We start from the raw sequence: 23675 nt of genomic DNA on the forward strand, positions 1-23675 counted from the left end.
CAGGGTTCTCAGTGTCCCTGACTAAGGTGGCGGGTCTTATTTCCAGTCCCCAAGGGTTCTTCGTCGTGGACCAGCGACAACCAATCATATACCGCTAGTGGATCCACTAGGCGGACTTGCCGCAAGGCGCCAGTTGCATCAACTTTTTTTTGTTAGCGGCGAAAAAAAAAATAAACCAAGCGCGCTGGGAATCGCAGGCTCACTTAAAACTTCCACTCATCCTCACCTTTCATCTCCTTTCCCTTCCGACATCATCCAACCTTCGGGCACGCACTCTTTCTCCATCAAAAAGAGCCCCAATCTCGTTACTACGAGATATTATATTGCGTTTCCGACGACTCTCTTCCTTCTAATTATCCCTTTTCTCCCTTCCAAGACGGGCTATTGTAACCAGCTCCGTCTTATCCTTTACTCCTTATCATAATGTCTGGCTACGACGGCGGCGGATACGGCGGTGGTGGCCGCGGAGGCGGTGGCTACGGCGGTGGTGGTTATGGCCGTGATCGCGGCGACCGTGGTGGTGACCGCAATGGTCACGGTGGTGGTTTCGGAGGGTAAGTCGATTTTTCTTTGTGCTTTGTGCTTTGCGCGTATGGTTTGGTGGTTTCACCTTGAAGATTGGGCCGCCCTTTCTCAACAGAAACGCGCCCGCCTTTCTACACCGCGTTTTTGCCTCACTTTCTTGGACATCTTTACTGACACTAGATACAGCCGAAGCAACGGAAATGGCTACGGCGGCGGCGGTGGCGGCTACGGTGGTGGTGGTGGTGGTTACGGCGGCGGTGGTTACGGAGGAGGTGCTGGCGGCGACCGTATGGGCGCTCTCGGCTCTGGTCTCAAGAACCAGGAATGGGGTATGTTTTATCATCATCAGCTTTCTCTTTTCGCATCTGCTAACCTTCTTTTAGATGTCAGCGCTCTGCCCAAGTTCGAGAAGTCCTTCTACAAGGAGCACCCCGATGTTGAGAACCGATCTGATGCCGATGTTGAGGCTTTCCGCCGCAAGCATAAGATGACCATCGCTGGCACCGAGGTCCCCAAGCCTGTCGAGACTTTCGACGAGGCCGGTTTCCCACGATATGTTATGGACGAGGTCAAGGCCCAGGGTTTCCCTGCTCCCACCGCCATTCAGTCCCAGGGTTGGCCCATGGCTCTCTCTGGTCGCGATGTCGTTGGTATTGCCGAGACTGGTTCCGGAAAGACACTCACATACTGCCTTCCCTCCATCGTTCACATCAACGCCCAGCCTCTTCTTGCCCCTGGCGATGGTCCTATTGTCCTTGTCCTCGCTCCCACTCGTGAGCTTGCTGTCCAGATTCAGGAAGAGATGAAGAAGTTCGGTCGATCTTCTCGCATCCGCAACACCTGCGTCTACGGTGGTGTCCCCAAGGGTCCTCAAATCCGCGACCTTTCCAGGGGAGTTGAGGTCTGCATTGCCACTCCTGGTCGTTTGATCGACATGCTCGAGGCCGGTAAGACCAACTTGCGTCGTGTTACCTACCTCGTCCTCGATGAGGCTGATCGCATGCTTGACATGGGTTTCGAGCCCCAGATCCGCAAGATTATTGGCCAGATTCGACCTGACCGACAGACTCTCATGTGGTCTGCTACCTGGCCTAAGGAGGTTCGTGCTCTGGCTTCCGACTTCCTCAACGACTTCATTCAAGTCAACATTGGTTCCATGGAGCTTGCCGCCAACCACAGAATTACCCAAATTGTCGAGGTTGTTACCGATATGGAGAAGCGTGATCGTATGATTAAGCATCTCGAGAAGACCATGGAGAACAAGGAGAACAAGATCCTCATCTTTGTCGGTACCAAGCGAGTTGCTGACGAGATTACCCGATTCCTTCGCCAGGACGGCTGGCCTGCGCTTTGTGAGTACCATGCTATTGCACTTCCATTGACAAATGCTAACTTTTCACAGCCATTCACGGTGACAAGCAGCAGAACGAGCGTGATTGGGTCCTTGACCAGTTCAAGACCGGAAAGTCCCCCATCATGGTGGCCACTGATGTTGCCTCGCGTGGTATTGGTATGTATCATCCCCTCCTCTCCCCCCTCATGGCAACTTCCAGCAACAGCACTTGCTGTACTTTACTCTCGTATTTAGGGGCTTTCTTGACTGTGCGAATCTGCCTGATAACTATCGTGTCCAATTGGTTCTCAACCAACGGGGTCTTGATCCGTTGTGTAGCCTTCACTTTGCTATACTCACGTGTTTTCGCTCTTGTACCGTTTCCACTTCCGTGGTACGAGTGTGGAGTTGGCACAATGTTGCCTTTGATCAAGCTGCTGGCCAAGGTTCTCTTGTTTCCAGGACCCAGTGACCCGCATACTCCAGGATGGCATTTTGACGCACTTTCTATTGCCCCATCTCCGCTAGGAGTGAAGTACAAATGGCATGCCAATATGCATCGCTATTCACCTTCATCTTCCACGCTGGAACGTTGCTATACAAACCCCTTCTTCGCCTGCTAACCATTCTTGCTAAAGATGTGCGCAACATCACTCATGTGTTGAACTACGATTACCCCAACAACTCGGAAGACTACATTCACCGAATTGGTCGTACCGGTCGTGCTGGTGCCAATGGTACCGCCATTACCCTGTTCACTACTGATAGTGAGTATTCCCCTCCAAAACCTTTGCCTTCGAAGTACTAACAACCTTCTCCAGACCAGAAGCAGGCTCGTGATCTTGTCAATGTCCTCACTGAGGCTAAGCAGCAGATTGATCCTCGTCTTGTTGAAATGACTCGATACGGCGGCGGTGGCGGTCGCGGTTACGGTGGATGGGGACGTGGCCGTGGCGGTGGTAGAGGTGGGTTCCGCCGTCGCTAAAGCAGCAAGGCGCCTATCGAGCTGACTCGACCTCCAGCCAACGCCAACAACATGCCCATCGGTAACCGTCGATGGTAAGGTAGTCCTCCATCTTGGGGGTTCAATCCTTTCGCGGTATGGATCAGACAGCCTCGCATTTCGGATCTTCAGATTCTCAAAAGTACATGACATCAAGGCGTTTGTTTGTTAGAGGACAGGTGGCTCGATTAGATTTGACTCGTTGTTTCCGCGAGTCTGGATTCATGGTTTGACTGCGCCAATTTGGTCGCACTTAGTTGCATTTCTGCGTTTACATGTTTACCTCAAATAATGGCTTTAGACTGGGTTGATGATATCGTGCTGAGTGGTATGAAAACACTCAACGACGGAGATGGAGAAAATATCCATTTATTGGAGGCCTCGTGCTTTGGAGGTCGATGACAATTGGGCTGAGTGTTTACTTAGACTATATGTAGTTCTCACAAAAAGCAGAACTCACTCGATCTTTACTGTCTCTAATGCATTGTGATGTCTGTTTGCTGATGAAGCCTTCTTCTCAACTCCTACATTCGTGTCGGCGTACTTACTCTGAACTTTTGAGGTGCTTTACTGTTATGTACTTGCTTGACAAAGTCCTGCTCTGAAATGAAGGTTTGTTTCCTTGCTAAGTTGCAATTTGACTGTGTTTTGTTCGACTGTCCCCGTAGCATATCGTCTACACCTTGCTTTCGCTTCTTAAACATGACCCTGCGGTGCTGTGTTGGTTATATCACCTATTGAGAACGATGGTGTTCTATCAGTGTCAACTTTTAACTCATATGCTTCAGGGGACATCTTCTTCCATTGAAACGACGACTGTACTGGTTACTCGACCCATGGAGCAAGCAAGATGATGTTTGTCGGGCTCGCTCCAATCAGCTTGGTGGATGAGGATAATACAAGCCATTGGCTACATACCTGATCCCAGGTGATGGGATATCACAGTCAAATGCGATGTTCATCCTCTTCAGCTTGACCATCGATGGCAACCCATTGCCTTTCCCGCCGCCTTCTGCAGCTCCAGTGCTACTCAGATCGTGACAAGTGCTTTGGCTTCCTCGTAAGCTTGCTGTGTCCGGCGAGATATCCTGTTGTCAAGTTGACGAACGGTTTACTTGAGCCGTACTACACCCCTTGCCCTGAACCTCGTAGTTACTTGCAGCTCAAACATGTAACTTCGACATCTACAGATCTCTGTCGTCTATGATACGTCCCTCGTCGAGACATCAGTGAGTGCATGATCAATACAATCCCCATCACGAACTACATTATACCAATGCCACTGTTGTACTCACCCCTGAAAGATCAGAGTCTCTATGCCTGGTTTGGGTTGCAGTCCTGCTCCGGTGATATGCCCGTATCTATCCGCTACGTTGTTCGCCAACTCTTGGGGAGCCTTTCAATATCGGTAGCTTCGAGGGCCAGCGACCCTTTGAATCGCGTTGATGGTCAAGTCTGTCAATATCAGAGTTCAGCTTATAATAAGTCCAGCGTATTGCAGCTCAGCATATATTAAAGTATTCTTGTTGTATCTCCAGCCAGAATACCACTGCGTTCGCTCTTATCAAGCTGTACCCGACTCACGTGCCAACCATCCCGAACGTCCCGACTATCTTCTCAGCGCTGACTGTGCTTGGCTGTTTCTAACCAGTCTCGGCGAGGGAGGAGCTATATCTAGAACCCAATACGTGTATCTTTTCAAGGTGTGTATCATTGTAAGCCTGAAGTGACTGGCAAGCAACTGCCTGAATAACTGGGATGCCGCAGAAGGTTGGGTTCTGTTTGCCCAACGATGAACATTCATGATACACCCATAGGCTCGGGTACAGTTACCACATCGAGAGAAAGCAGCTCGACGATCATCATCAAACATATGCAATAATCAGCATGCCCTCGATGACGATTACTGCAATACACACTGAACTGACCGATGGTCTTGCTTCTCAGACGTTCTACTTGCGAGAAGACACACAACGCTTCAATAAAGTATCGAACACTCAAGTCTGCCTTAGTTTACGCCGGTCTTCACAGGATAAAAGGATGTCAAATTAGGGACCAGTGCCAGGCTGAAACCAACGCCGTTACACCTCAGTGTATATGAAGTCCCTTTACCAGCCAACTTACACAATGGTTTGAAAAAGACATCACCGAGAGCAAAGTGCAGGGTAGCGAAAGGAGCAGTAGTGATCAAGATCGGCGCGAAGAGACCCGCCTGGGCCTTAGCCAAGGAATGAACGCTGTTCAAAAGGCATAGTATCAAAATGACAGCCAGTAGTGCGGATAGGTGCGGTCGTATCATCAAGACTCCTTGCTGATTCCAATTGAAATTCAGTAGTGACGCATATGGACTTTTGCAATTCAATGACATTGTGTCGAAGCACAGAACGGCAACCATATCGCCATATGATATGGTATGTCGGGGCGACATGACATGGCACGAGGCGGCGCAAATTGGCCGAGAGTCAAGGCTGAGTGGTGCTGACCAAGACGGTTTCGCCGAGTCTTTGATGGGAGACACCCTAAACCCAACGTTCCAGAACAGACTAAGGTAAGTTATTCTCTTCTATTGTCTCTCAGACACGACGCCAGGTTTCGGAGCCATCCACCCAATCGACCATGTTGCCCGAAATCATCATTGGCAATATCAGCCTTCTGAGCTGCCATTGAGGCATTTCAGAAGGCCCATGTTTGCCATCATGGAGACTCATTTGGGACCGAAAATCTTCGGAGCCTGGAAAGAAGCACGGGGCCCAGCGCTCCGGGACGATGGCAAACAGACATATGTACAGCAGAATCGGACAGAGATGAATCGTCAACCACAGTCTCCTTGCAAAGAGAAGAATAACGAAAAAGAATGAGACCCGTAGGAGGCTGTTCAGTTTCCACAACCTGCAGGGATAACAGGAAACAACAACCACCAATGGGTAACAGGGGACCAAAAGGCTGAAGACGAGTGCGGATCGGCCAAGATCCAGTGCCTATGAGTCCAAGTGCCTCAGCCGCCGTCGATGCACCCCAGGAATGAGGGTGAGAGCTTGATGAGTCCGGCGTGGCTCCGGCCTGATTACTACTGTATGACATGGCGTGGCATGTCCCAGAGGCTTGGTGCTCCATTGGATAATGCTACAGTACCTGTGCTTCTCCAGCCCCTGTGTCTATCCCTTGGTCCTTGCCTTGACGGTCCAAGCTTTCTCCAGACGCGAGGGGACTGACTGACCTGACGACTCCAGGGACTAGCCCGGACCACCGCGCAGTCAGTGTGAATGTCGCGTCGTGCCGTGCTTAACTTTCCTTCATATGCATTTGTGCAAGGCATGGTATGTATGGTATGTACATATGGTGTAGCATGACAATACCGCATCATATCGTCATGTTTTGCTTGACGTCCAAGATTGTGATATGTGACTGTATTCCCGCGTATTGATAACTCTTTGGTCGCTTGCCGCGGCGAGCTCCAGACCAAATCAGAAACACATCCCATCCATCTGTCGGTGTGTTTGCCTGTCATTATGCTGTATTTTGACGAAATGGACGCATACGGCTTCCCCTTTCCGCTCAAGGTTCCGTTCCGCTGACAATCGAGGACCCCTCTTTGACAATTCTCACATACAGTAGCCCTGCTTCAACACCCAGTCATGGGAATCTCTTGGATGTCACCGTCGATAATACCAATATCCGCTTCCCCGGCATGTATGTAAGTATCTTATTAGTTATCGCACACCCATATGCAGCAAACTCTACTGACTCAATGGCGGTACGTTTGTCTGTCCAGACAGAATATGTGCTACGTCACCTTTCACGGGTCTTGCGTGGATGCATCGTCTTTGATGCGATGAATTCCGGGCGCTTGATCATGAATGATTCAACAGCATGCATTAATGTGGAAGAGCATCCAACTGCCAAGTACAATGCGAGCCGCGGTAGCCAGGAGCCCAGAACGGACGACTTCAGTGGCCTTGCCGTTGCAAACCATCACGGGGACGCTAGAGGGGGCCTCCTGGTCTCTCTATTGCTGCGTTGCATGGGCTAAGTATCCACATCTTGCAGAGGGCCCCATGCTGCTGGGACTGAGGAGTGAGGACCGTTGTATGAGCACTGTACAGCATGTATCCGGTTAGCGGACACTCCTATTATCCTCTCAACATTGGGTCTTTCCGATCGCGATATTCCACGTTCGTAGAGAACAGGCCGCAGACCTGGAATTGTGCGGTTCAGTATCAGCCGTTGATTGCGTCGGTGGCGGACTGGAGATGCCGGCTGAGCACTGCCGTCGGCATCGTGTTGTCTCGCAATCAATGTTTCTTCTCACTTCACGCCGCATATCCAGACCCCAATGTCGGATAAGGTATCGAACCGCACCCGGGCTGTTTGCCTGCTTCTGACCTTGCTTTTAAGAACCGCACCAGGAACGGGTTGTGGACACGCTCAGTCTAACTCGTGGAGGGAGGCATAAGAGACAGCGCGGCACCCATTCGCGAGTGACGGAACGCGGCTGGGACCATCCAGGCTTGTCAGCCTTGAGTAAGGTATTAATGATTTGCTGGCTGTACAATATCAGCAAACAAACTAGCCGTGCGATGTGGCTGGAATCTCCAGCGCCAGATCTCAGTTTTTGGGCAGATGCCTGCCCTGTGCCACAGGTTTGTTAGCCAGCCCATCATGGTCAAGAATCCAGGAACGCGGCTAAGACTCCAGTAAGCATGTCTCAGTGCTTGATGCCTTCCTGCTTTCGGTTTCGAGATCATGGCCCAGACTGGACTGGAAGGGAGGATCGCCCGTGACGTTTGTTTGCGACACAGTCGCCCGCGTTTCATAAATATGAAGCCACACGTTTATGTTGAAAGAGGGTACACGAACGCCGAGTCAGCTCATGCTCGGTGCCGAAATCGTAACAGAAGAACCCGGATAGAATAATGAGTAAACCTGAAAAGAGACTGTAGCTGTGGAGCTCCATTCCGGCCGCTGCCGAATCCAATGCTCAGCACCTGAATAAACTGGGCTCATAATTATTCCCAAGCAACACAACACAACAGAACAGAACAGAAAGCAGAGCAGCTTGATAGTGGAGGTCTGGAGGTCAACCACCCTGAATCATCAGGTGTGCGCTAGTAGGGCAATCTACGGAGAAGTTTCCCAAGTCCAATGCGCACCACGCCTAATTCGACTTGCGCTAATGAGCTGAGTCGTCTGGCTTTGCGCCCACCGTTCTGCAGATCGCTAGCGGCTCAGCCCACCAAGATCTGAGTGTTCTCGCGGTGTGGTGGGCCCTGATACAATCATCCAGAGGAAGTGAGATTGGTCGGTAGATCAGTGAGGTGACTGGTCACCTGTGGCAGCATCCCTCGCACCGTCGGCGAAAAGTGCTGAGGAGCTTCAGATAATATCAAGGTTGGCCGGTGTTGGTCGTTGCTCTCCGTGCCTATAGCCAACATCGCATATGATGAACGACGGCGTGCGGGAGATTCCCAGGACCGCGGGAAAGCCTGAGATCGCAATTGACCGGCTTCTGACTAGCCCACGTTTGCTGGGGGATCAGAGACACCGTCAACGTGGACTAATTCGACTGCCGTCCACCGTCACACTGGATGGCTTGCCGTAGCCTCACACGTTCCTGGATATGCAAGTGACATCCACCGACTCATGAGCCTGGGTGGTTAAAGATCTGCTGGGTCACTTGGGGCTAAGGTCCACGAAACAGCACTAGTTACTGGCTGCCAAAGGTCCTCCTGCGTTTTTTCTGACCCTTGACTCAAGAGTGGATAGAAGTCGGCTTGCTGTGTTTCCGAGATGTTGGTATCTGTGCGACGCTGGGGCATTATGGGTGCAATACAGTGTATCTGTAAACGTTCATCCCTGGAAATCCAGCGATTGAACACTTCCTGTACCCCACCAAACCGAGAAACAAAACAGGTTGACTAAAGAAGCGTCCAACAGGAGAATTTTGTGCTTGGGAGATTATCATCTCGAACATCATTCGAATAGCACTAGGCCATCATCTAGCTGTTAGCGAACGGCACAGGAGTACTGGCAACCCATCACGTTGTATGCCCCTGATCCAGTACATACAGTACTGGCCCATCAGATTAGATCCATCAGCATATCAGGGTGACAGCGACAGCGGACAGCCAGCCATACGAGTATTGACTGAACATGCCCCTTGTATCATGATTTGCAATAAACATGCCCCCACACACGTTTTTATCAAATGTTGAGGTCCCTCACAGCTCCTTGGCATTGTACTGCCCATGCGGAAACTGATCACCCTCAGCGGCCGATAATCTGTCGCTTGCGCGAGTTGTTCACGAACTGCCCTTTCTGGGGGTTCCTCGCTGTCGTTTCGGCTCTTACTCGCTCAATTACTCCTTGTTGACACTTTTATCAATTGTCGGGTCTATTCAACCAACGAAATGAGTCGTTTGTCTTTGGATTGGCAAACTCATCATCCACCAGATTGACTCCAAGACTAGTGGAGACGCCCAAGCCGGCAACCCGTCATTTCCTATGCACACCCCTGTGATTGGAGGCTTTGCAGGACGGGTTAGCCCAATTCTAGTTAAGCAGCGAGAGCCACAAGCCCTTGTGCAGTTTCCAGCAGATTGGTATCGTTATGGTGCGCCGCTTAAGGTTTCTTGCTTGAATGAATGGCTGGTATAGTAACCGTACGGTAGAGTGAATTGAGCCGCTCGATCTTTTCCATAATGACTGAATTTCGTATCATGGTATGTTGGTGAGTACGAAGCATCACTATTGGCTTGGACACTCACCGCCTCAATACTGTGGATGTTCAATCCAAGAATTTCTTTACTCGTGGATGTGGGCCATAGTCCAGAAGGTGATGAGCTTCGAATATCGTTCTCCGGTCTGTCTGCATATGGTACCCAACCCTGGCGTGCTGTAGGTCTAGACAGTTGCTTCCTTGCAGAGCAAAGCTGGAAAAGTGTGTCTGATGGGGTATGTCTGTCTCATTCTTTACAGACCCATGTCCAAAGTAATGTCGCAAAAGAAACCAAGCATGCTTGCTTGCTTTTATCAATTGTCTATCTGCAGTCTGCAAGCTCGCCCTGCGTAACAATTGGATGTTCGGATGAATGCATCGAAGGCGGTCAAGACGAGAACCCAGGAGGGGTTACATTCACCTAACATCCTTCAGAGAAGAGGTAGACGTGAACGAAACCCCACGCAAAACCACACTCCTTGGTAGAACTGAACCAGAAGTCAGTTTCATGTTGCTTCATGCCGGCAGTCATTTGTACAGTAGACCAGCAAGAAAGTTAGCAACTCTGGTTCCCCGCAACTTTGTGAGCACTAACAATCGAATTAGATTTAAATGTGGTCTGAGGAGGCTGGATACTGGCAACGATGCAGTACCAAAACCGAGTCAGGGCTGAGGTAACAATTCAGTTGCTGCGTGACAGGGGAGCTAGACGCACTGGGGCTGGCGCCCAAATGACCCAACCGCACGCAACACTGGTGCTCTTCCCCCACAAGGTAATCTTGGACACCATGCGTCTTATCTTGTTGATAAGATGGGGAACGAAGACCCTGCACAAATAACTCCATGGTTGCTTTGGAACTGCACGCAACGCCTCGACCAAAGCATTGAGCAGGAGAGAAATCGCATGCACATATGCAAACCCCGATATTTGGACCAGAAAAGCCCAATACGTGCTCAGCTTGGACGATGAGCTCAGGTCTCTAAGCATGTATGCCAAGGAGGAAACGAAAAGCTGTTCCGCCCACATATCAGACGCACGGACGAAATCGCAGAGATTGACGTCGGACTTGAAGGTGTGGGTGCCCTCAACACAGTGCTGGGAGCCCTGGAAGCCTCGACGTTGCAAATCTAGCCCCCAGGACAGATGCCAACCAACGGCGGTGGGACGGTTTTGTCTGATGTCGCAAAAGAGCTATCATTCGTAAAAAGTCGCACAGGGGCCCAGCCACCTCACTACAAGGGCTAGAATCGGCATGGGTTGCGCATCAGTGGGTACTCCACGTGAGCAGTACGTAGTCAGGACTGGGACTGTCTCGCAAGCTCGTAGGAACACAAAGCCAAGTCAACACGTGGAGCCTTCCTAAATGTTTCCATTCGATTTGTGCAACGTCGAGTGTGTCATGTTGCGGTCCGTAGATAATAGTGGCAGGCTGGGTACGCGGTTGACGGAGGGCTTGCACTGAGCAGCATCGACATAAAATATATTGTCTGTTTATGAAGGGATTCTCCTGAGGTCCCCTGTCTGACCGACGACATTCTGGACTCACGGCCCAGTCGCTTGGTTGGGCGATGTCGGAAATCTATTGGCTCAAAGACCGAAGCAGCTGCATGTGTGTTGTCAGACACCGTATTGATGCATCGCGGTGTGCTGCGGCAGAAGTGACAGTCCTGATACCGCAATGTTGTTGGATGCGGTGTCGCTTGACAATGAGTCGTATCTGATTTCTCGAGCGCTCTGCAGTGAATTGACGAACAGGTTAGCTGAGGTGCCTGGCTAGCAGAGAAAGGCAATCCACTAATTACCGTAGAGAGACACCAACAAGCTAGGAGTACTGTGCCTCTTTGGGGCATTTTAGTCCCCCTTTTAGTTCATCCCAGATGTTCGGGTCGCTTAGGATCTTGTTTAACTAGACCCTGAGTTTCTGGGACAGATCATTCGACTAGAAAGGTATCATAGCTGCCAGGATCTTGGAACCGTGTGGCTCGATCACCGAAAGCTGGAGAAGCCAAGAAGCGGCGCCTATTGTGATGCCAGGTATGACTATCAACGAAACATGCTGGTAGATGGTGTTTTGACATAGCTGGCGATACGCTCTGCGGCCGCTCAGCAGATGAATGTGTCAAGGATTGTTGATTTTCGATTCAGGTATTAATGTCGTTTGTCGGCAGGAGGTTGAGCTGGGGAGAATTGAGATTAGTTTGGTCTCCACTCCCGTCTTGTAGGGTAGAGCAAGTGCCAACAGCCACCTAGCTTTGCTTCAGGGCCTGAGCATATGAGATGCTTAGCAAGGTAAAGAAAGCGTAATTAATTAAAATGGATTCATATCGAAGATCTCGATAATTGCCCAATTGTTTTAATGCTAGTATTCAATATGTCATCTCTCACTTGGGCTGCGATTAGCGAGTCTTGATAGATTGATTGCCTTGCTAAACGTGGCTGTTGCCGGCAGCGTGTCGGCATTGGTCTAGGAGTGTATGTGCGTATGCCACAAAGTTAGAGGGGAAGTGCCCAGCAATAGAATTGAACAGCTGACTGAATTGACGTTCACCAACTTTGTGTTGCCCTGCCGTCTTTCTCCGTCTTTCCAACTTTTTTACTCTGTGCAGGAGAATTGGGTCGGATTCCTTAATGCATCACCCTATACTCAATCACGAGGCCCATTGTCGTTACAGTACGTGCAATGTCTGTCGACTACTATTCGTACTGAGACGGCGTTGATGCCACTGTTACAGTATCAGCCACACTCACGGCATGGCATGCCAGCACAGCGAGCGAATGGTGACTTTGCTGACGACGCGGCGTGGTCTTTGGTGCTGCTCCCCGACGCCGTTTCACACTTTCTCCGGAGCGCTGGCTCATAACCTGAGTAACCATCTTCTAGGGCTGAACTAGAGCTTGGAGACCTGCCATCCCCTGAAGCCAACACGATCGAGGCGGATACGGAATCTTTAGCCCGATCAACGGCGCCGGCATCCAAGAGACCAAAGCTTTGCTAAAGAAAAGCGACCTGCACGTCAGGGACTCGTCGATTCCACATGTACTGTACGCTGCTATGTACGTCGAAACAAGCTTGCCATCATACTATCGCGGGTGTTGCGCAGCGAAGTCGTCGTTACACAACCGAGTCGCGGAGAATAAACTGATCCATCCTTGAGCTTGGCTTGCAACTAGTGTCCTGGGAACCACGACGCCGGGCTCATTCACACCCATTGCGACATTGCCGCCACGTTCTGAGGACTCAACGCCTGTATCCGTGCTCTCTTCGCCTTGATTACTGATAACTAAAATCAAAGGGTATTGCGGTACTGGGCCTGAGTCAGTTGAGGTCACAGGAAGATTTGGCAATCTCTGTCTCCTTCATCGGCCGTGGCAATCCGCGTGCCCGGAGACCCCATTCTCTTTGATCGATGACCTCTTTCATTGGTACCCTGTCGACAAGCTGGAAAATCGGCAACTAACCTGTCTAACCCCTCTTTGGTAATTATTAGCCAAGCCCCGAGCTGCATTCAACACAAGCACCCTGGACGCATCTTCCAGCGGTGGAACCAGCCACCTCTTGGCTTGATTGGTTCTAGTCTTGGAAAAGGCCGCAGATCTACTGCCAGAAGTCAAGGATCCTCCTTGCGCACTGTATCCAGTGGAGGGTGGACATTCCTTGAGCCCTTGATCCAGCACGGGGTGGTTTTCTGGGTGGGACTGGTGCCAAAAGCGCAGGGCAGGGCACGCGGTTACCACCCCTGCTCTGCTATGCTGACTTCCCCTGGTCGATTTCACCACCATGCCGGGCTTCGACGCTTCCTGGACGTGGATGTGGACGTGATGGCCCTCACCAGCTCGTGTTACAGTCGTGTTCTGAGGTTGTGCTTCTTGAAGATAGAGGACAACACTTGGCTGTGACCATGGGACTCGGAGGATGGGCAGAGAAGCGGCTATCCTACGGGTTGATTGCACCAGAAAACATCAGCATAATCAAGGCACCTGGCGATCCAATCACACCTGTATTTTTTTTGTCTCTTTTTGGCAGTGCCAGCAGTCCAATTAATGACACCCTCCGCCACAGTTTTGTAAGTTCTGCTCTTGTCTTGTCTTGTGTCGTGTGTGTGTGTAATAATTGTGAGCCTAGCAAGGGGAGATTGATGAGCAAAGCAAAGACCACCTCCCAGGCCCAGCCAGCAGGTTGAGCTTGAAGCACAGAGCACGCAGTATGAGTACCGTACTGTTGTAAATCCATCATCCTAGGATGACAGGGGACAAGGGTTTCCTGTTAATCTGCCACTTTCTTTTGCTCAGGCTCCTTCATTACACGGGTGCATACGAATTCCGATTTTTCTCTCTCCTCTCTCCCCAGAGGAAAAAAAAAGAGCAGTCACCAGGCAGTGGTCCTCCCATTTTCCTTCACCTCCACTTTCACCTCCCCATTGCTTCAACCTACCTAGACCAAACCAAGCCAACTCAATTCAATTCGAACCAAGTCAGCTCAGCTCTCGTGCCTTCCCTCACTTGTTTACCACACCCCCTCTCTCTTTCTGAAATCAATTTCCCTATCCCCTGGAAAAAAGGCGCTTGATCTTTCTCGTAATTACTCGCCGCTTTCGCCCAAGAAGACCACGAGTCAGCGGCAGATCCGGCACCGGTCGCGACGTGGGGTATCCTCGGCAGAACGATCGACTTCGACCCAACAGCAGCAGCGATTTTCACTTGACTCTCACTGACTTTCACTGCACTGACTTGACTTGACTTGACTTTCATTCTTTCAGGTCTAGTCCAGTCCAGTCCAAGTCCAGTCCCTCCACCATCTGCTCGCGCTACGACGGAAATATCCCGACTTGGTATTCATTTGCTGCTGCCTCTTGTCAGTCCAGTCCAGTCCAGTCCAGTCACTCACTCAGTCTGCCATACAGTACAGTACTGAAAAGGCTTGCACCCAAGAAACTGGCACACCCCTCGTCTTCAAAACAAATCCACGCTATCCACCAAGGTCGATAAGCGCAGAATCCCACTGCCACTGCCCTGGGTTGAGTTGGGTTGAACCAGCCAATTCCTGCTTACAGTACTACGGTGCATGTACCCTACTGTTTGCCAGTACCCGTTGCGCTTCGGCATCTTCCAGTCTAGCCAACAACACCAAATCTGACGGCTTCTGCTTGTCAAAAATCATAATTCTCGACGCGCATACCTACATACCGTACTGTACATACTCAGATACATAGGTTTATTGCGTTCCCGACCGGCTGGTCCCACCTCGAGAACGCCGGACTTGACCTTTGCCTTCAGGTTGCGGAGGAGTGCATCCTGTTCATCACTCCGTCATTCATTTTCCTCCCCTTGGGACCCTATAAAATTCTTTTCGGTCCCGCCCCTCTCCCAAGTCTCCGTCATCACAGAGGCTTTCGCAGTGCAGTTGCAGACACCGTACACCCCCCTCCCCCCCTGCAAGGTCGCGAGTCGCTCTCAGCAAGACGAGAGTCAGTGTATCTTCCCACGATACACTTTGACACACCCTTGTCCACCTCAGGCTCCCAGCCGCTAGACCCTCTTTGCCTCTGGGCTCTCGGCAGAGTCCACCGTACCAGGCCGATTTCAACATCGCACTATATTAGTGTGTCGCTCCCCAAGAACTACGGGCGACTTAGCCCGACCTCTCTCTGATCGAGGAAAAGTGAACTATCCTTGCCCTAGGCTCCATTCCCCCATCTCTATCTTCCCTCCCCAGCAAGATCCGCGCCCAAGGACTCGGCCTAGGTGCTCGCATCACACACTTAACCATAAACCAACCTTTGGTCTTGCAAACGGCGCTACTACTGCCGCCGCCAACAACATATACTGCCGCGCCGCCGCAAGTCTCTTTGCAAGCGCTCAGCCATTACCCTTCTTTCCCCTGTTACCGGCAAACACCAACTTGACGCGGGTCTGAGCTAAAACCTCGCCGGCCATTTCTTTATCATCAGCCCCGTGGAGCTGTAGCATGTCTTTGGTGCCAACACCGCAACCTCATACTTTTGTTGACAACCGCGCATCGCTGCATTCTGCTTCCAACATCGCGAAACTTGGTTCCGAGGCGACCCTAGACACGCTCCTCAGCTCTCCCAACTCTATGGAACGAAGTGCTACGGAGTACTCGCAGTCAGGTTTGCCTTCGCCCTACCCAAGCAACTTCGGCGACACCAATTCTGAAGGTTCGAGGGCAGATCACGCATCTGCTGCGCAATATCCCGTCAAGCAGGAAGTCAACTACTCGACATCGGCTACTCCCACCTCCGAGTACGGCGTTTATCCTCAATCAGCCCGATCAGGATCTTTCCCAGAGCACGTCCAGCGTTCATACCATCCTGCAAGCAGCACCAGCAGTGGAAGTATGGCGCAACAACAGAACAGTCCGTCAATGTCCCAGCATGATGGGCGTAGCCATCAGACCCATCCGGTCAAATCTGACAACGATGTTCCTATAGATCCATCCATCGCCGCTCCGAGCCCAACCTACGCGTCCTACGGGCAGCATTCTCCCTATGCGCCCAACCCAGACATGACACATAGCTACTCTCACCCCGGTGGCGGCATGTATGCGCAGCCTCGGCCAGACTGGGCTGGTTATGGACAGCACGGTGGTGCGCCGTTGACTCCTGGCCACCCAGTTTACGCTCAGAACCCTCAATCAGCGCCGCCCCCTCAACGACCCAACCAGGTATGTTAGAATTGGACAGAACAGTATGAGATGAATTGAGCTTGAATGAGAGAATGGCGCGTAAAATTTGATGAGTTTTGTTGAGACGCGTTGGCTCACGAGCTGCAAGTTCATCTCATGTGGGGTCCATCGCTGGTTTGATACACGATTGTTCTAACACGTCTTAGGTCTACTCTTTCGTCCCCATTCCAGGTGCCCAGCAGCACAAGCGACCTCGACGTCGATATGAAGAGATCGAGCGCATGTACAAGTGTGGATGGAACGGCTGTGAAAAGGCCTATGGTACACTGAATCATTTGAATGCTCACGTCACCATGCAGTCTCACGGTCAGAAGCGAACACCTGAGGGTAAGTTGTATTGACGCTCTGTTCGGTAGAGACACGGTCTAACGAAACCTTACAGAGTTCAAGGAGATCCGCAAGGAGTGGAAGCAGAGGAAGAAGGAAGAGGAGGCCAATCGCAAAGCCGAAGAGGAGCGACAACGCCAGGCCGCGGCAGCAGCAGCAGCTCAAAATGGAGGCCCTGATCCCCAGGGACCTGATGGCACTCCTACCTCATCCTACCCTGGCTCACGACCTGTGCAGCTGCCTCCCATCGGATACCAGCCTGCTCAGTACCCACCACCACCATCGGCGGTTCCTCAGCAGCCACTTCCCGATTACAACAACAGCCACATGTACTCCAATTACCAGCCTCATTCGCCCTATGCGCAACCTAGCCAGGGCATTCCTTACCAATGTATGTCGCAAAGACAGAGGGTGGCTTAGTTGATGAACTAACCAGGCTTAGCAAACGGAGCTCAACCCCCAAGCCACTAAGGCAGATGGTCAAGCAAGGACCAGGGTTCTAGAGGAGGAAAGTCATCAAAAGTCAGGATGGAAAAAGGAATACCCGCTGTACTATATTGAACTGCCGTGTTGTCCTTGATCCCCACGTCAGCGTCGGCCTGGTGTGGTGATTGGGCGGCGCGATGGATTTTGGGACGACGGAACGCCGCCGTGCGATTCCTCGACCCGGTAATTACCTCTCTATTTCGACTATGGCAACCTCTTTGGTCGGCACTCTACCTTCCACGGGGTTTCCAGCATATACGTTCAGTCGCTGGACCGCTTTGCTTCTTGGTTTTGGTTTTGGAGTTTACGCATATACGCTCTTCGACAAGATGTTGGGTTGGGGAGTTACCGATTTCTATTTATGAGCATCAGGTTGCTGGTCAAGGGACGGTCCTGGAGGTTCGGCGTGGTTTATCTGCATTTGAGACGATTTGTTACGTTTTGGTGGCATGGCTGATTCCTAGCTGACACGGCAGTGCAGCGGTAGAGCTCGATGCCCGCGCTTTTTCTTTTCACATTTATTGCGCAATGATCGCAGAGACGGGGACGAAGATTTTTTTATTCATATGGCGGCGGCTCAAGTCCACCTGGCGATGTTGATGCGCTCAAGAGGATGATGGAGCGAGGCAGATAGACGCATACGGATGGTACTTTATGATTTTATGGCGGCTAGATTTTGTGATTTGCATGTATAATCGCACTTTAAGAATCACACTGGTCAAACAAATCTATACTTGTGTAATGCACGTCGTTCTTGAATGTTTGGTGATTGAATGCTCGTGAAGAGGCAACATAACATACGTCTTCATATGGCTTGCAAGTCAGAAACTGGAGTCAAGCAGTGATGCTTTAGGAACAAAAGAGCATACAAGGCTTCGTTTTCAAGATCTACTGAACCAACCTGTCGGGTCAAAATCAGCCTTATCTTGATTTACTGCGAAGAGGCGAAATCAATCGCAACACATGGGAAATGATGCTTAAACCTGGTTAAACGTGGGTGGCGTGCCGCAGGTAGGGTTGTGTTGCGCATTGCAGTAAACCGACGGGGTGGTTGTGTTGCTGTGTTACAAACGCTAAGCCGATGAGAACTATAGTACTGTACAGTACTGCACCTAGGCAAGGCAAGGCAAGGTAGGTAGTCAAGGGTGTGAATAACAAAAGGACCCAAAAAGCAAGGATGGCAGATAGGTGATGGTGGTGATGGACAAGGCAGAGGGTAAAGAAAGGAAAGGTCGCGTAACACAAGCCACGGAAGAGGCCTGACGTACATGTATAGTACACCTTAGTTTAACAAGGGGAACGAAAGGAGAAGTGGTCTGATCTTTTTCTCTTTGTTTTGTTTGGCCTTTCCAAGCAACGCCAAGTGGAGGGGGCGATGTAATAAGAGAGGGAGATGGGGAGATAGAGATCGATCTATAAGATTGCCGAAAGATGACGGGTGAGTGGTGTGTGCGTTATGCGGGTTGGTGATGTTATATGCGATGCTATGCTATGCTATGCGATGCCATACTACTATATGCCATGCCATGCGGTGCGGTGCGGTGCGGACCGATCCATCATGGATGGCAACGCAGTAGACGAGAACTTGGAAAGTGATCTGCGACTGGGATGTTGAGAAAGATAGGGGTGAGGAGCCATGACAAGCGATGGAAATCTAGTAGGTAGTATTCTACAGCGTTGTTGTTGAACGTGCATGCGCATATACCCGTGGATAAATATGGCTGTTGTTTATACGATAGACTTATCTGTGATATAGACAAGGGCATGTAAAGTTGATCAACTAGGCAGGCAATTTGAGAGACATGGTAACTCAAATGAATATCTACTTGGACCTGACGATGAAAATAAACAACCCGCCCGTATCTCGAGTAACATCATATCATCAGTGCTTGCTTACATGCATTATCCGCACAGCCTTACGATATAAACATGCCGCGCTTGTATTGCATTGCATCCAATGCAGATAAGCTACTACTAGTTCCTAGTGTTTTCTACTGTAACGTCTCATTCAAAGAAACGACTAAGCAAGGGGGGCGTGTACAGCTAGAGCCTTGCCAGAGAAACAAAAAAACCCAACTAGGGGGAAGGGTGGGCAGAAAAGCGAACCAACTAACGTCTAACTCGAACTACCAAGGCTCAGCTCAGCGTAGCAAGGCGAAGGAAAACGTGCGTAGCGTGCAGACGAGCGAGCGAGCGAGCGAGCGAGCGAGAGATGATAAGTGTGTGTGTGACTGACGCCGTTGCGAATGAACAAGGGGGTTACCTTGCGGCGCTAGGAGAATTTAGCCGCTTCCCTATTAAACATGGTAGTCCAACGAAACTACCATCTACTACATGAAGCAAGGAAAAGGTAACACAAGACACAAGACATACAAGACAAGACATGCGCCATCTACTAGTTTTATCCAAAGGTGTTTCTGTACTTGTACTCCCAAAACTCTGGTGAAGAAACTCTTTCTTACCTGGTTCTATTTTGTGCTGTATATACACTGTCTACACCCCTCATGGCTGATACTTGAACAGTAACTTTGGGACCTTTAACGGTTATGGCTTTTTTGAACCTGTCTGTCGGGTCTGGTAGGTAGCCTGTCATTCGCTCAAAGTGAAGCAACTTTCTGGCTGAGACGGGCGTGAAAGACCACAAAGTTCGGATAGAAATTGATGTGATACCAAGACAAGTCAAGTCTTTGAGCGGGTTGTCTCTGTATTTGGTGTATGACGGCAGTAGATAGGGGTGCCGTGTCACAGACAAGAGCCGACTTTGGGGTACACAATTGATTGACAGATAGATACGAATTGTGCAACAATAGTCTTTTACATATGTTCACATACTGTTTCCCGTGGAGCTTGCAATTGCATGGAAGTCAATGCTTGACGTGATAGGGAATGAATCATGGATCAAGTGAAGCGAGCGCTGTAAAGGCCAGCATGTACTCAACCACTCTGTACATCTCGCTTACCGAGCTCACCCACGACGGCGATATATACAGACGAAATCTGACGCGAAGCATGGTTTGTCAAGGGAAACCTTACGATGTAAAACGTTATCTGGTCCCCAATCAACGATTCGAGTGCCCCGTCCCTTGCGACTGTTTCTTTTGGCTTTATTTTAGAACCCCTCGTAGCATATCAAATGAGCGCTGGGACCCCTTACCTACTCCCGGGCCCTTTATCGTAAACTCATCATAAAGTTATACAAGCCACCAAAGACTCATCTAAGTTTAGACCCGTATCGCATATCAATCTGATCTTATCAGGACATGTGCCCAGGATATCAAGTCAACTTCTGTTGCTATACATACAAGTTTTAGAGTAGAAGCCCAGATGGCTCTCGCTGAAGATGCATCCTAACGGCACAGTTGGCAAATGCCTTGGCGAGAACCATTAATACACAAGGGTTGCTCACAGCCGGTGCTGAAAACAAGAATAGACGAAGAGATCCAGTAGCCATCTCTGTTCGACGCTTAAGCAAGGGATCCTTCGACCACAGACTGTTGGGTCCTAGCACTGACCAACCCAGGTATCTAGTTGCAGTCACGTCACAGCGCGGCGACTCTACAAGGGAAAGGAACAAGTATAAGATAATATAGTGCCCGTACGGTTGAAAAGCCGGATCGTTATTGGCAGCGAAAGTAAGAGGTCGCTTCTGGTGATTGTGATAGAAGCTATGAAGACTCGAGTTATGTTTCGGGTTCAGAAGAGTGAGTCTGAAGCTGTCGTGGCCGTACTGAGAGTCAACGTCTGGAAAGAGCACGTTCATGTATATGAAGCGTACGAGGAAAAAGAATTGATAGGAGATCGTGGAGGTAGAATTACCGGCAGCTTTTTGTCGTATGTTATATGTAGGTCAAGTACTTTATTGGAGCAATGAGCGACTTTGACCGTTACCAAATAACGGCCAAACATAGGTAGTATTGCACTGATTGAGGCTTGCGTATACGATTAGAAACCGCCAATATGCAGCCAGGAATACAGTTGTTCTCTTGCATGGGCAATAACCTAATCTACATATCCTGCCGACTAGAGACCGAATACGCAGCGTATAGGAGCTGCCGACTTTTAGAATATCCATGACTCCAAGACTTGGAGGAGTGTGCACGTGTGTTGCTTTTATTAGAAATTCACGAGAGATAGAATTAACTTCAGCAATGCCGACAAGTATATGAGTCAACTGAAAAGCACAAAGCTAATGCAGACACTGATTCCTATATGTAAACTGGTTATCAATGACAAGTCACGTTATCTAGGTATGTCGTGATCTACCGGTGCTCAAAATTTGGTTACTCCTGTTGGATTCCAGCAATGTATATCTGATATAAATCGCCAGCGTTGTATTCACAGGAATTATTTCCTTGATCTCTTTGTCTCAGAACGTCATTTGGCGCTTTTCTATGCCCTTCTGTTGATGACGTGTGGTGGTGCTCCAAGCGCCAGAGAGAAAAGTTACCAAAGGGCAAGATAAAACATCGTCAATTTATAACAACCTAGTTCAAATTAACACACGTTATAATAACTTAGTGCTCATGTCATCAAAGGGGTTTATTGTGTCCATGGTTGGGTGTGTTTTGTTGCTTTCATAGCATTCACCAGCATCCATTCTGTCGTGCCTGCCTGACTTTTTTTGCTACCCCACCATTCAACCAGTTGCAGTGTAACAAACGACATCAAACTCTCAACAAGACATCTCATTCTCATATCTTCATCTCAAAATAACACCATCAGCCTTGACAGACATTCGAAGTCATTCTAGGTGAAAAACGATCACTCTTACCACTATCAACATTCACTATCTCTATCGCGTCATCTATTCTTGCGTCAGCTTATCAAGATGGAGAGAGATCTCCCATCTCGTCCCAAAGGCCTGACAAAATCAGAGTCGGGCGCATCTTTTGGAGGCGGCTCTGCAATGTCGGTACCAGTTCTAGGATCTCATCCTCTAGGAACTCTTCACGTTCATCAAGTCACTGAGACCCATGAGGAAGAGGACGACGATGATGACGGCCCACCACCTCTTGATCCTCCCTCAACACAAGATGAGAGCCACTCCAATTCTGTATATAAAGCGTCACAGCATGACTCTTCCAAATCTTTCCACAGTCCGACCTGGGAACCTTTAACACACAACTTAGGAGGTGGCGATGTGGTTCTTATCCTTGACTTACCTGAGGTCTTTACCGTTGGATACGACTCTATATCATTCACAGCCAAGCACTTTGGCGGCATCAGGGATATACCTCCAGGAGCTCATTTCTTCTGGGTCGCCCATCCTGGTGGTCTTTCCGCTCGCTGCGGCTTCTGGGTTGTCGCAAACAATGCCAACACCGTCCATGTCATGCAATGGGACCGATTCAATGAGGTTCTCGGCGATTCTGCTCGTGCTGAGGCACGCATCCAAGCTGACAACCTCGAGACCATTCACTCCAAACTGGTCCCTTATCAAGACCCAACTGCAGTCAACGCAGCCAGTGGTGATCTGACTCAAGCTGCTTCGGAAAGGAATTTCAACATGTGGGAGCAGCTGACTGGTAAGGTCAGTGAGGGTCTTCTCAACCGAGTGACTGGACAGAATTATGACAACTGGACGGTACACACGGGCGATCGTGTCAAGGGATCAGTACTCATGGCTGCCGAGATGGAACTCGACAACTCGCTCTCGAACCCCATGCTCAAGTCCCGTGAGCTCAACTTTGCCTTCAGTCAGCGGACAAAGACATACTCGACAGACAACACTGGCGCTGAACGAACCCTTGAGGCCACGGACGCAACTCCCTACATACTATCATTGGTCGACGCATCTGATAACGACCTTACATCTGACGACCTGGTTGGCGAATTCCAATTCTCCTTCGTTGTGGGTGTGCATCTCGGCAACGATTCATGTATCCAGCAGTGGTGGCACATGCTCCTCAAGATATTCCTCCGGGCTCATCTTCTTCCTGCCCGCCGACCATCCCTCGCTGCCGCTTTCATTCGCACTCTGGCGGCTCAACTCACATACAGCGCTTCTTGGCTTGAAGGTTCGATCCTGGATTCTGCTGAGTCACAAACCCGGGATTTGCGACTCGCTCTTACTGTCTACAAACGCCGCCTCGAGGAACTCATGCAAGGTCTGGGAAACCAAGCCACACCTGAGCAGCTCAGCGTCGCCACAGCTTTTGCAGGCCTCGAGGCTGTTGCAACAGACACGCTGGATTGGGATCTACGAGGGGATTACTTACGTCGTGGTAATGTTATGATGGAGGATGGCGAGGAGGTCGAGCTGGAAGATGCCGACATGGCGGCCGAAGACGAACGTGGCGAGTGGGCACCAGAGATTGTTGATCTGGATGAATCTGGGAGACAGCGTGATTTGGTCTCGTGGAATGATTAAGGATGTCTAGCTGCGAGAACAGTTCGTGCTTCGAGACGTTGGGGACGAATAGCAGGGAAAGCCACCGTTAGAGGGTTCAGGCAAGCACGGAAGCATGGTCAGGCTATAGTTGGCCACGTTCAGGATCTAATGGTTTTACAGAAATGCCTGGCTTAATGGATATGTGGCCCTGCGAACGGTCCAGAGATTTGAAATAGGAGAGCTGGGAGTTA

At 50.2% G+C, this 23675-nt stretch overlaps 3 protein-coding genes across 3 annotated transcripts; all 3 read left to right on the forward strand.

Moving 5' to 3' along the window:
* Window positions 1-28: 28 nt before the first annotated feature.
* On the forward strand, window positions 29-3326 carry B0J16DRAFT_350224 (ATP-dependent RNA helicase dbp-2). The gene is made up of 8 exons (XM_046129020.1): window positions 29-142; window positions 204-554; window positions 712-854; window positions 909-1877; window positions 1928-2035; window positions 2497-2625; window positions 2680-2823; window positions 2881-3326. The coding sequence occupies exons 2-8, from the start codon at window positions 424-426 to the stop codon at window positions 2919-2921; spliced, it is 1665 nt and encodes a 554-aa protein (XP_045977817.1). The 5' UTR covers window positions 29-142; window positions 204-423; the 3' UTR covers window positions 2922-3326.
* A 12216-nt stretch (window positions 3327-15542) lies between these two features.
* On the forward strand, window positions 15543-17078 carry B0J16DRAFT_389362 (uncharacterized protein; the record flags this gene model as incomplete). Its single annotated transcript, XM_046131810.1, has 4 exons — window positions 15543-16259; window positions 16427-16607; window positions 16663-16998; window positions 17050-17078. 4 exons carry the CDS (start codon window positions 15543-15545, stop codon window positions 17076-17078), a joined length of 1263 nt encoding a protein of 420 aa, XP_045977818.1.
* Window positions 17079-21685: 4607 nt separating this feature from the next.
* On the forward strand, window positions 21686-23629 carry B0J16DRAFT_191943 (AAR2 protein-domain-containing protein). Its single transcript, XM_046122804.1, has 2 exons — window positions 21686-23543; window positions 23605-23629. Exon 1 carries the CDS (start codon window positions 21922-21924, stop codon window positions 23461-23463), a length of 1542 nt encoding a protein of 513 aa, XP_045977819.1. The 5' UTR covers window positions 21686-21921; the 3' UTR covers window positions 23464-23543; window positions 23605-23629.
* Window positions 23630-23675: the final 46 nt, after the last annotated feature.

This window comes from Fusarium flagelliforme (genome assembly GCF_020744385.1).
Source record: "Fusarium flagelliforme strain FIESC 12 MPI-CAGE-AA-0113 chromosome Unknown B0J16scaffold_8, whole genome shotgun sequence".
NCBI classification, from domain to species: domain Eukaryota; kingdom Fungi; phylum Ascomycota; class Sordariomycetes; order Hypocreales; family Nectriaceae; genus Fusarium; species Fusarium flagelliforme.

What these genes read in the sequence shown, in the direction of transcription:
- B0J16DRAFT_350224 (XM_046129020.1), top strand. Translation starts at nt 424, where the DNA reads ATGTCTGGCTACGACGGCGGCGGATACGGCGGTGGTGGCCGCGGAGGC. An exon ending in TCTCAAGAACCAGGAATGGG is followed by an intron (nt 855 to 908) that starts GTATGTTTTATC and finishes ACCTTCTTTTAG; the next exon opens with ATGTCAGCGCTCTGCCCAAG. An exon ending in GGACGGCTGGCCTGCGCTTT is followed by an intron (nt 1,878 to 1,927) that starts GTGAGTACCATG and finishes AACTTTTCACAG; the next exon opens with CCATTCACGGTGACAAGCAG.
- B0J16DRAFT_191943 (XM_046122804.1), top strand. Translation starts at nt 21,922, where the DNA reads ATGGAGAGAGATCTCCCATCTCGTCCCAAAGGCCTGACAAAATCAGAG.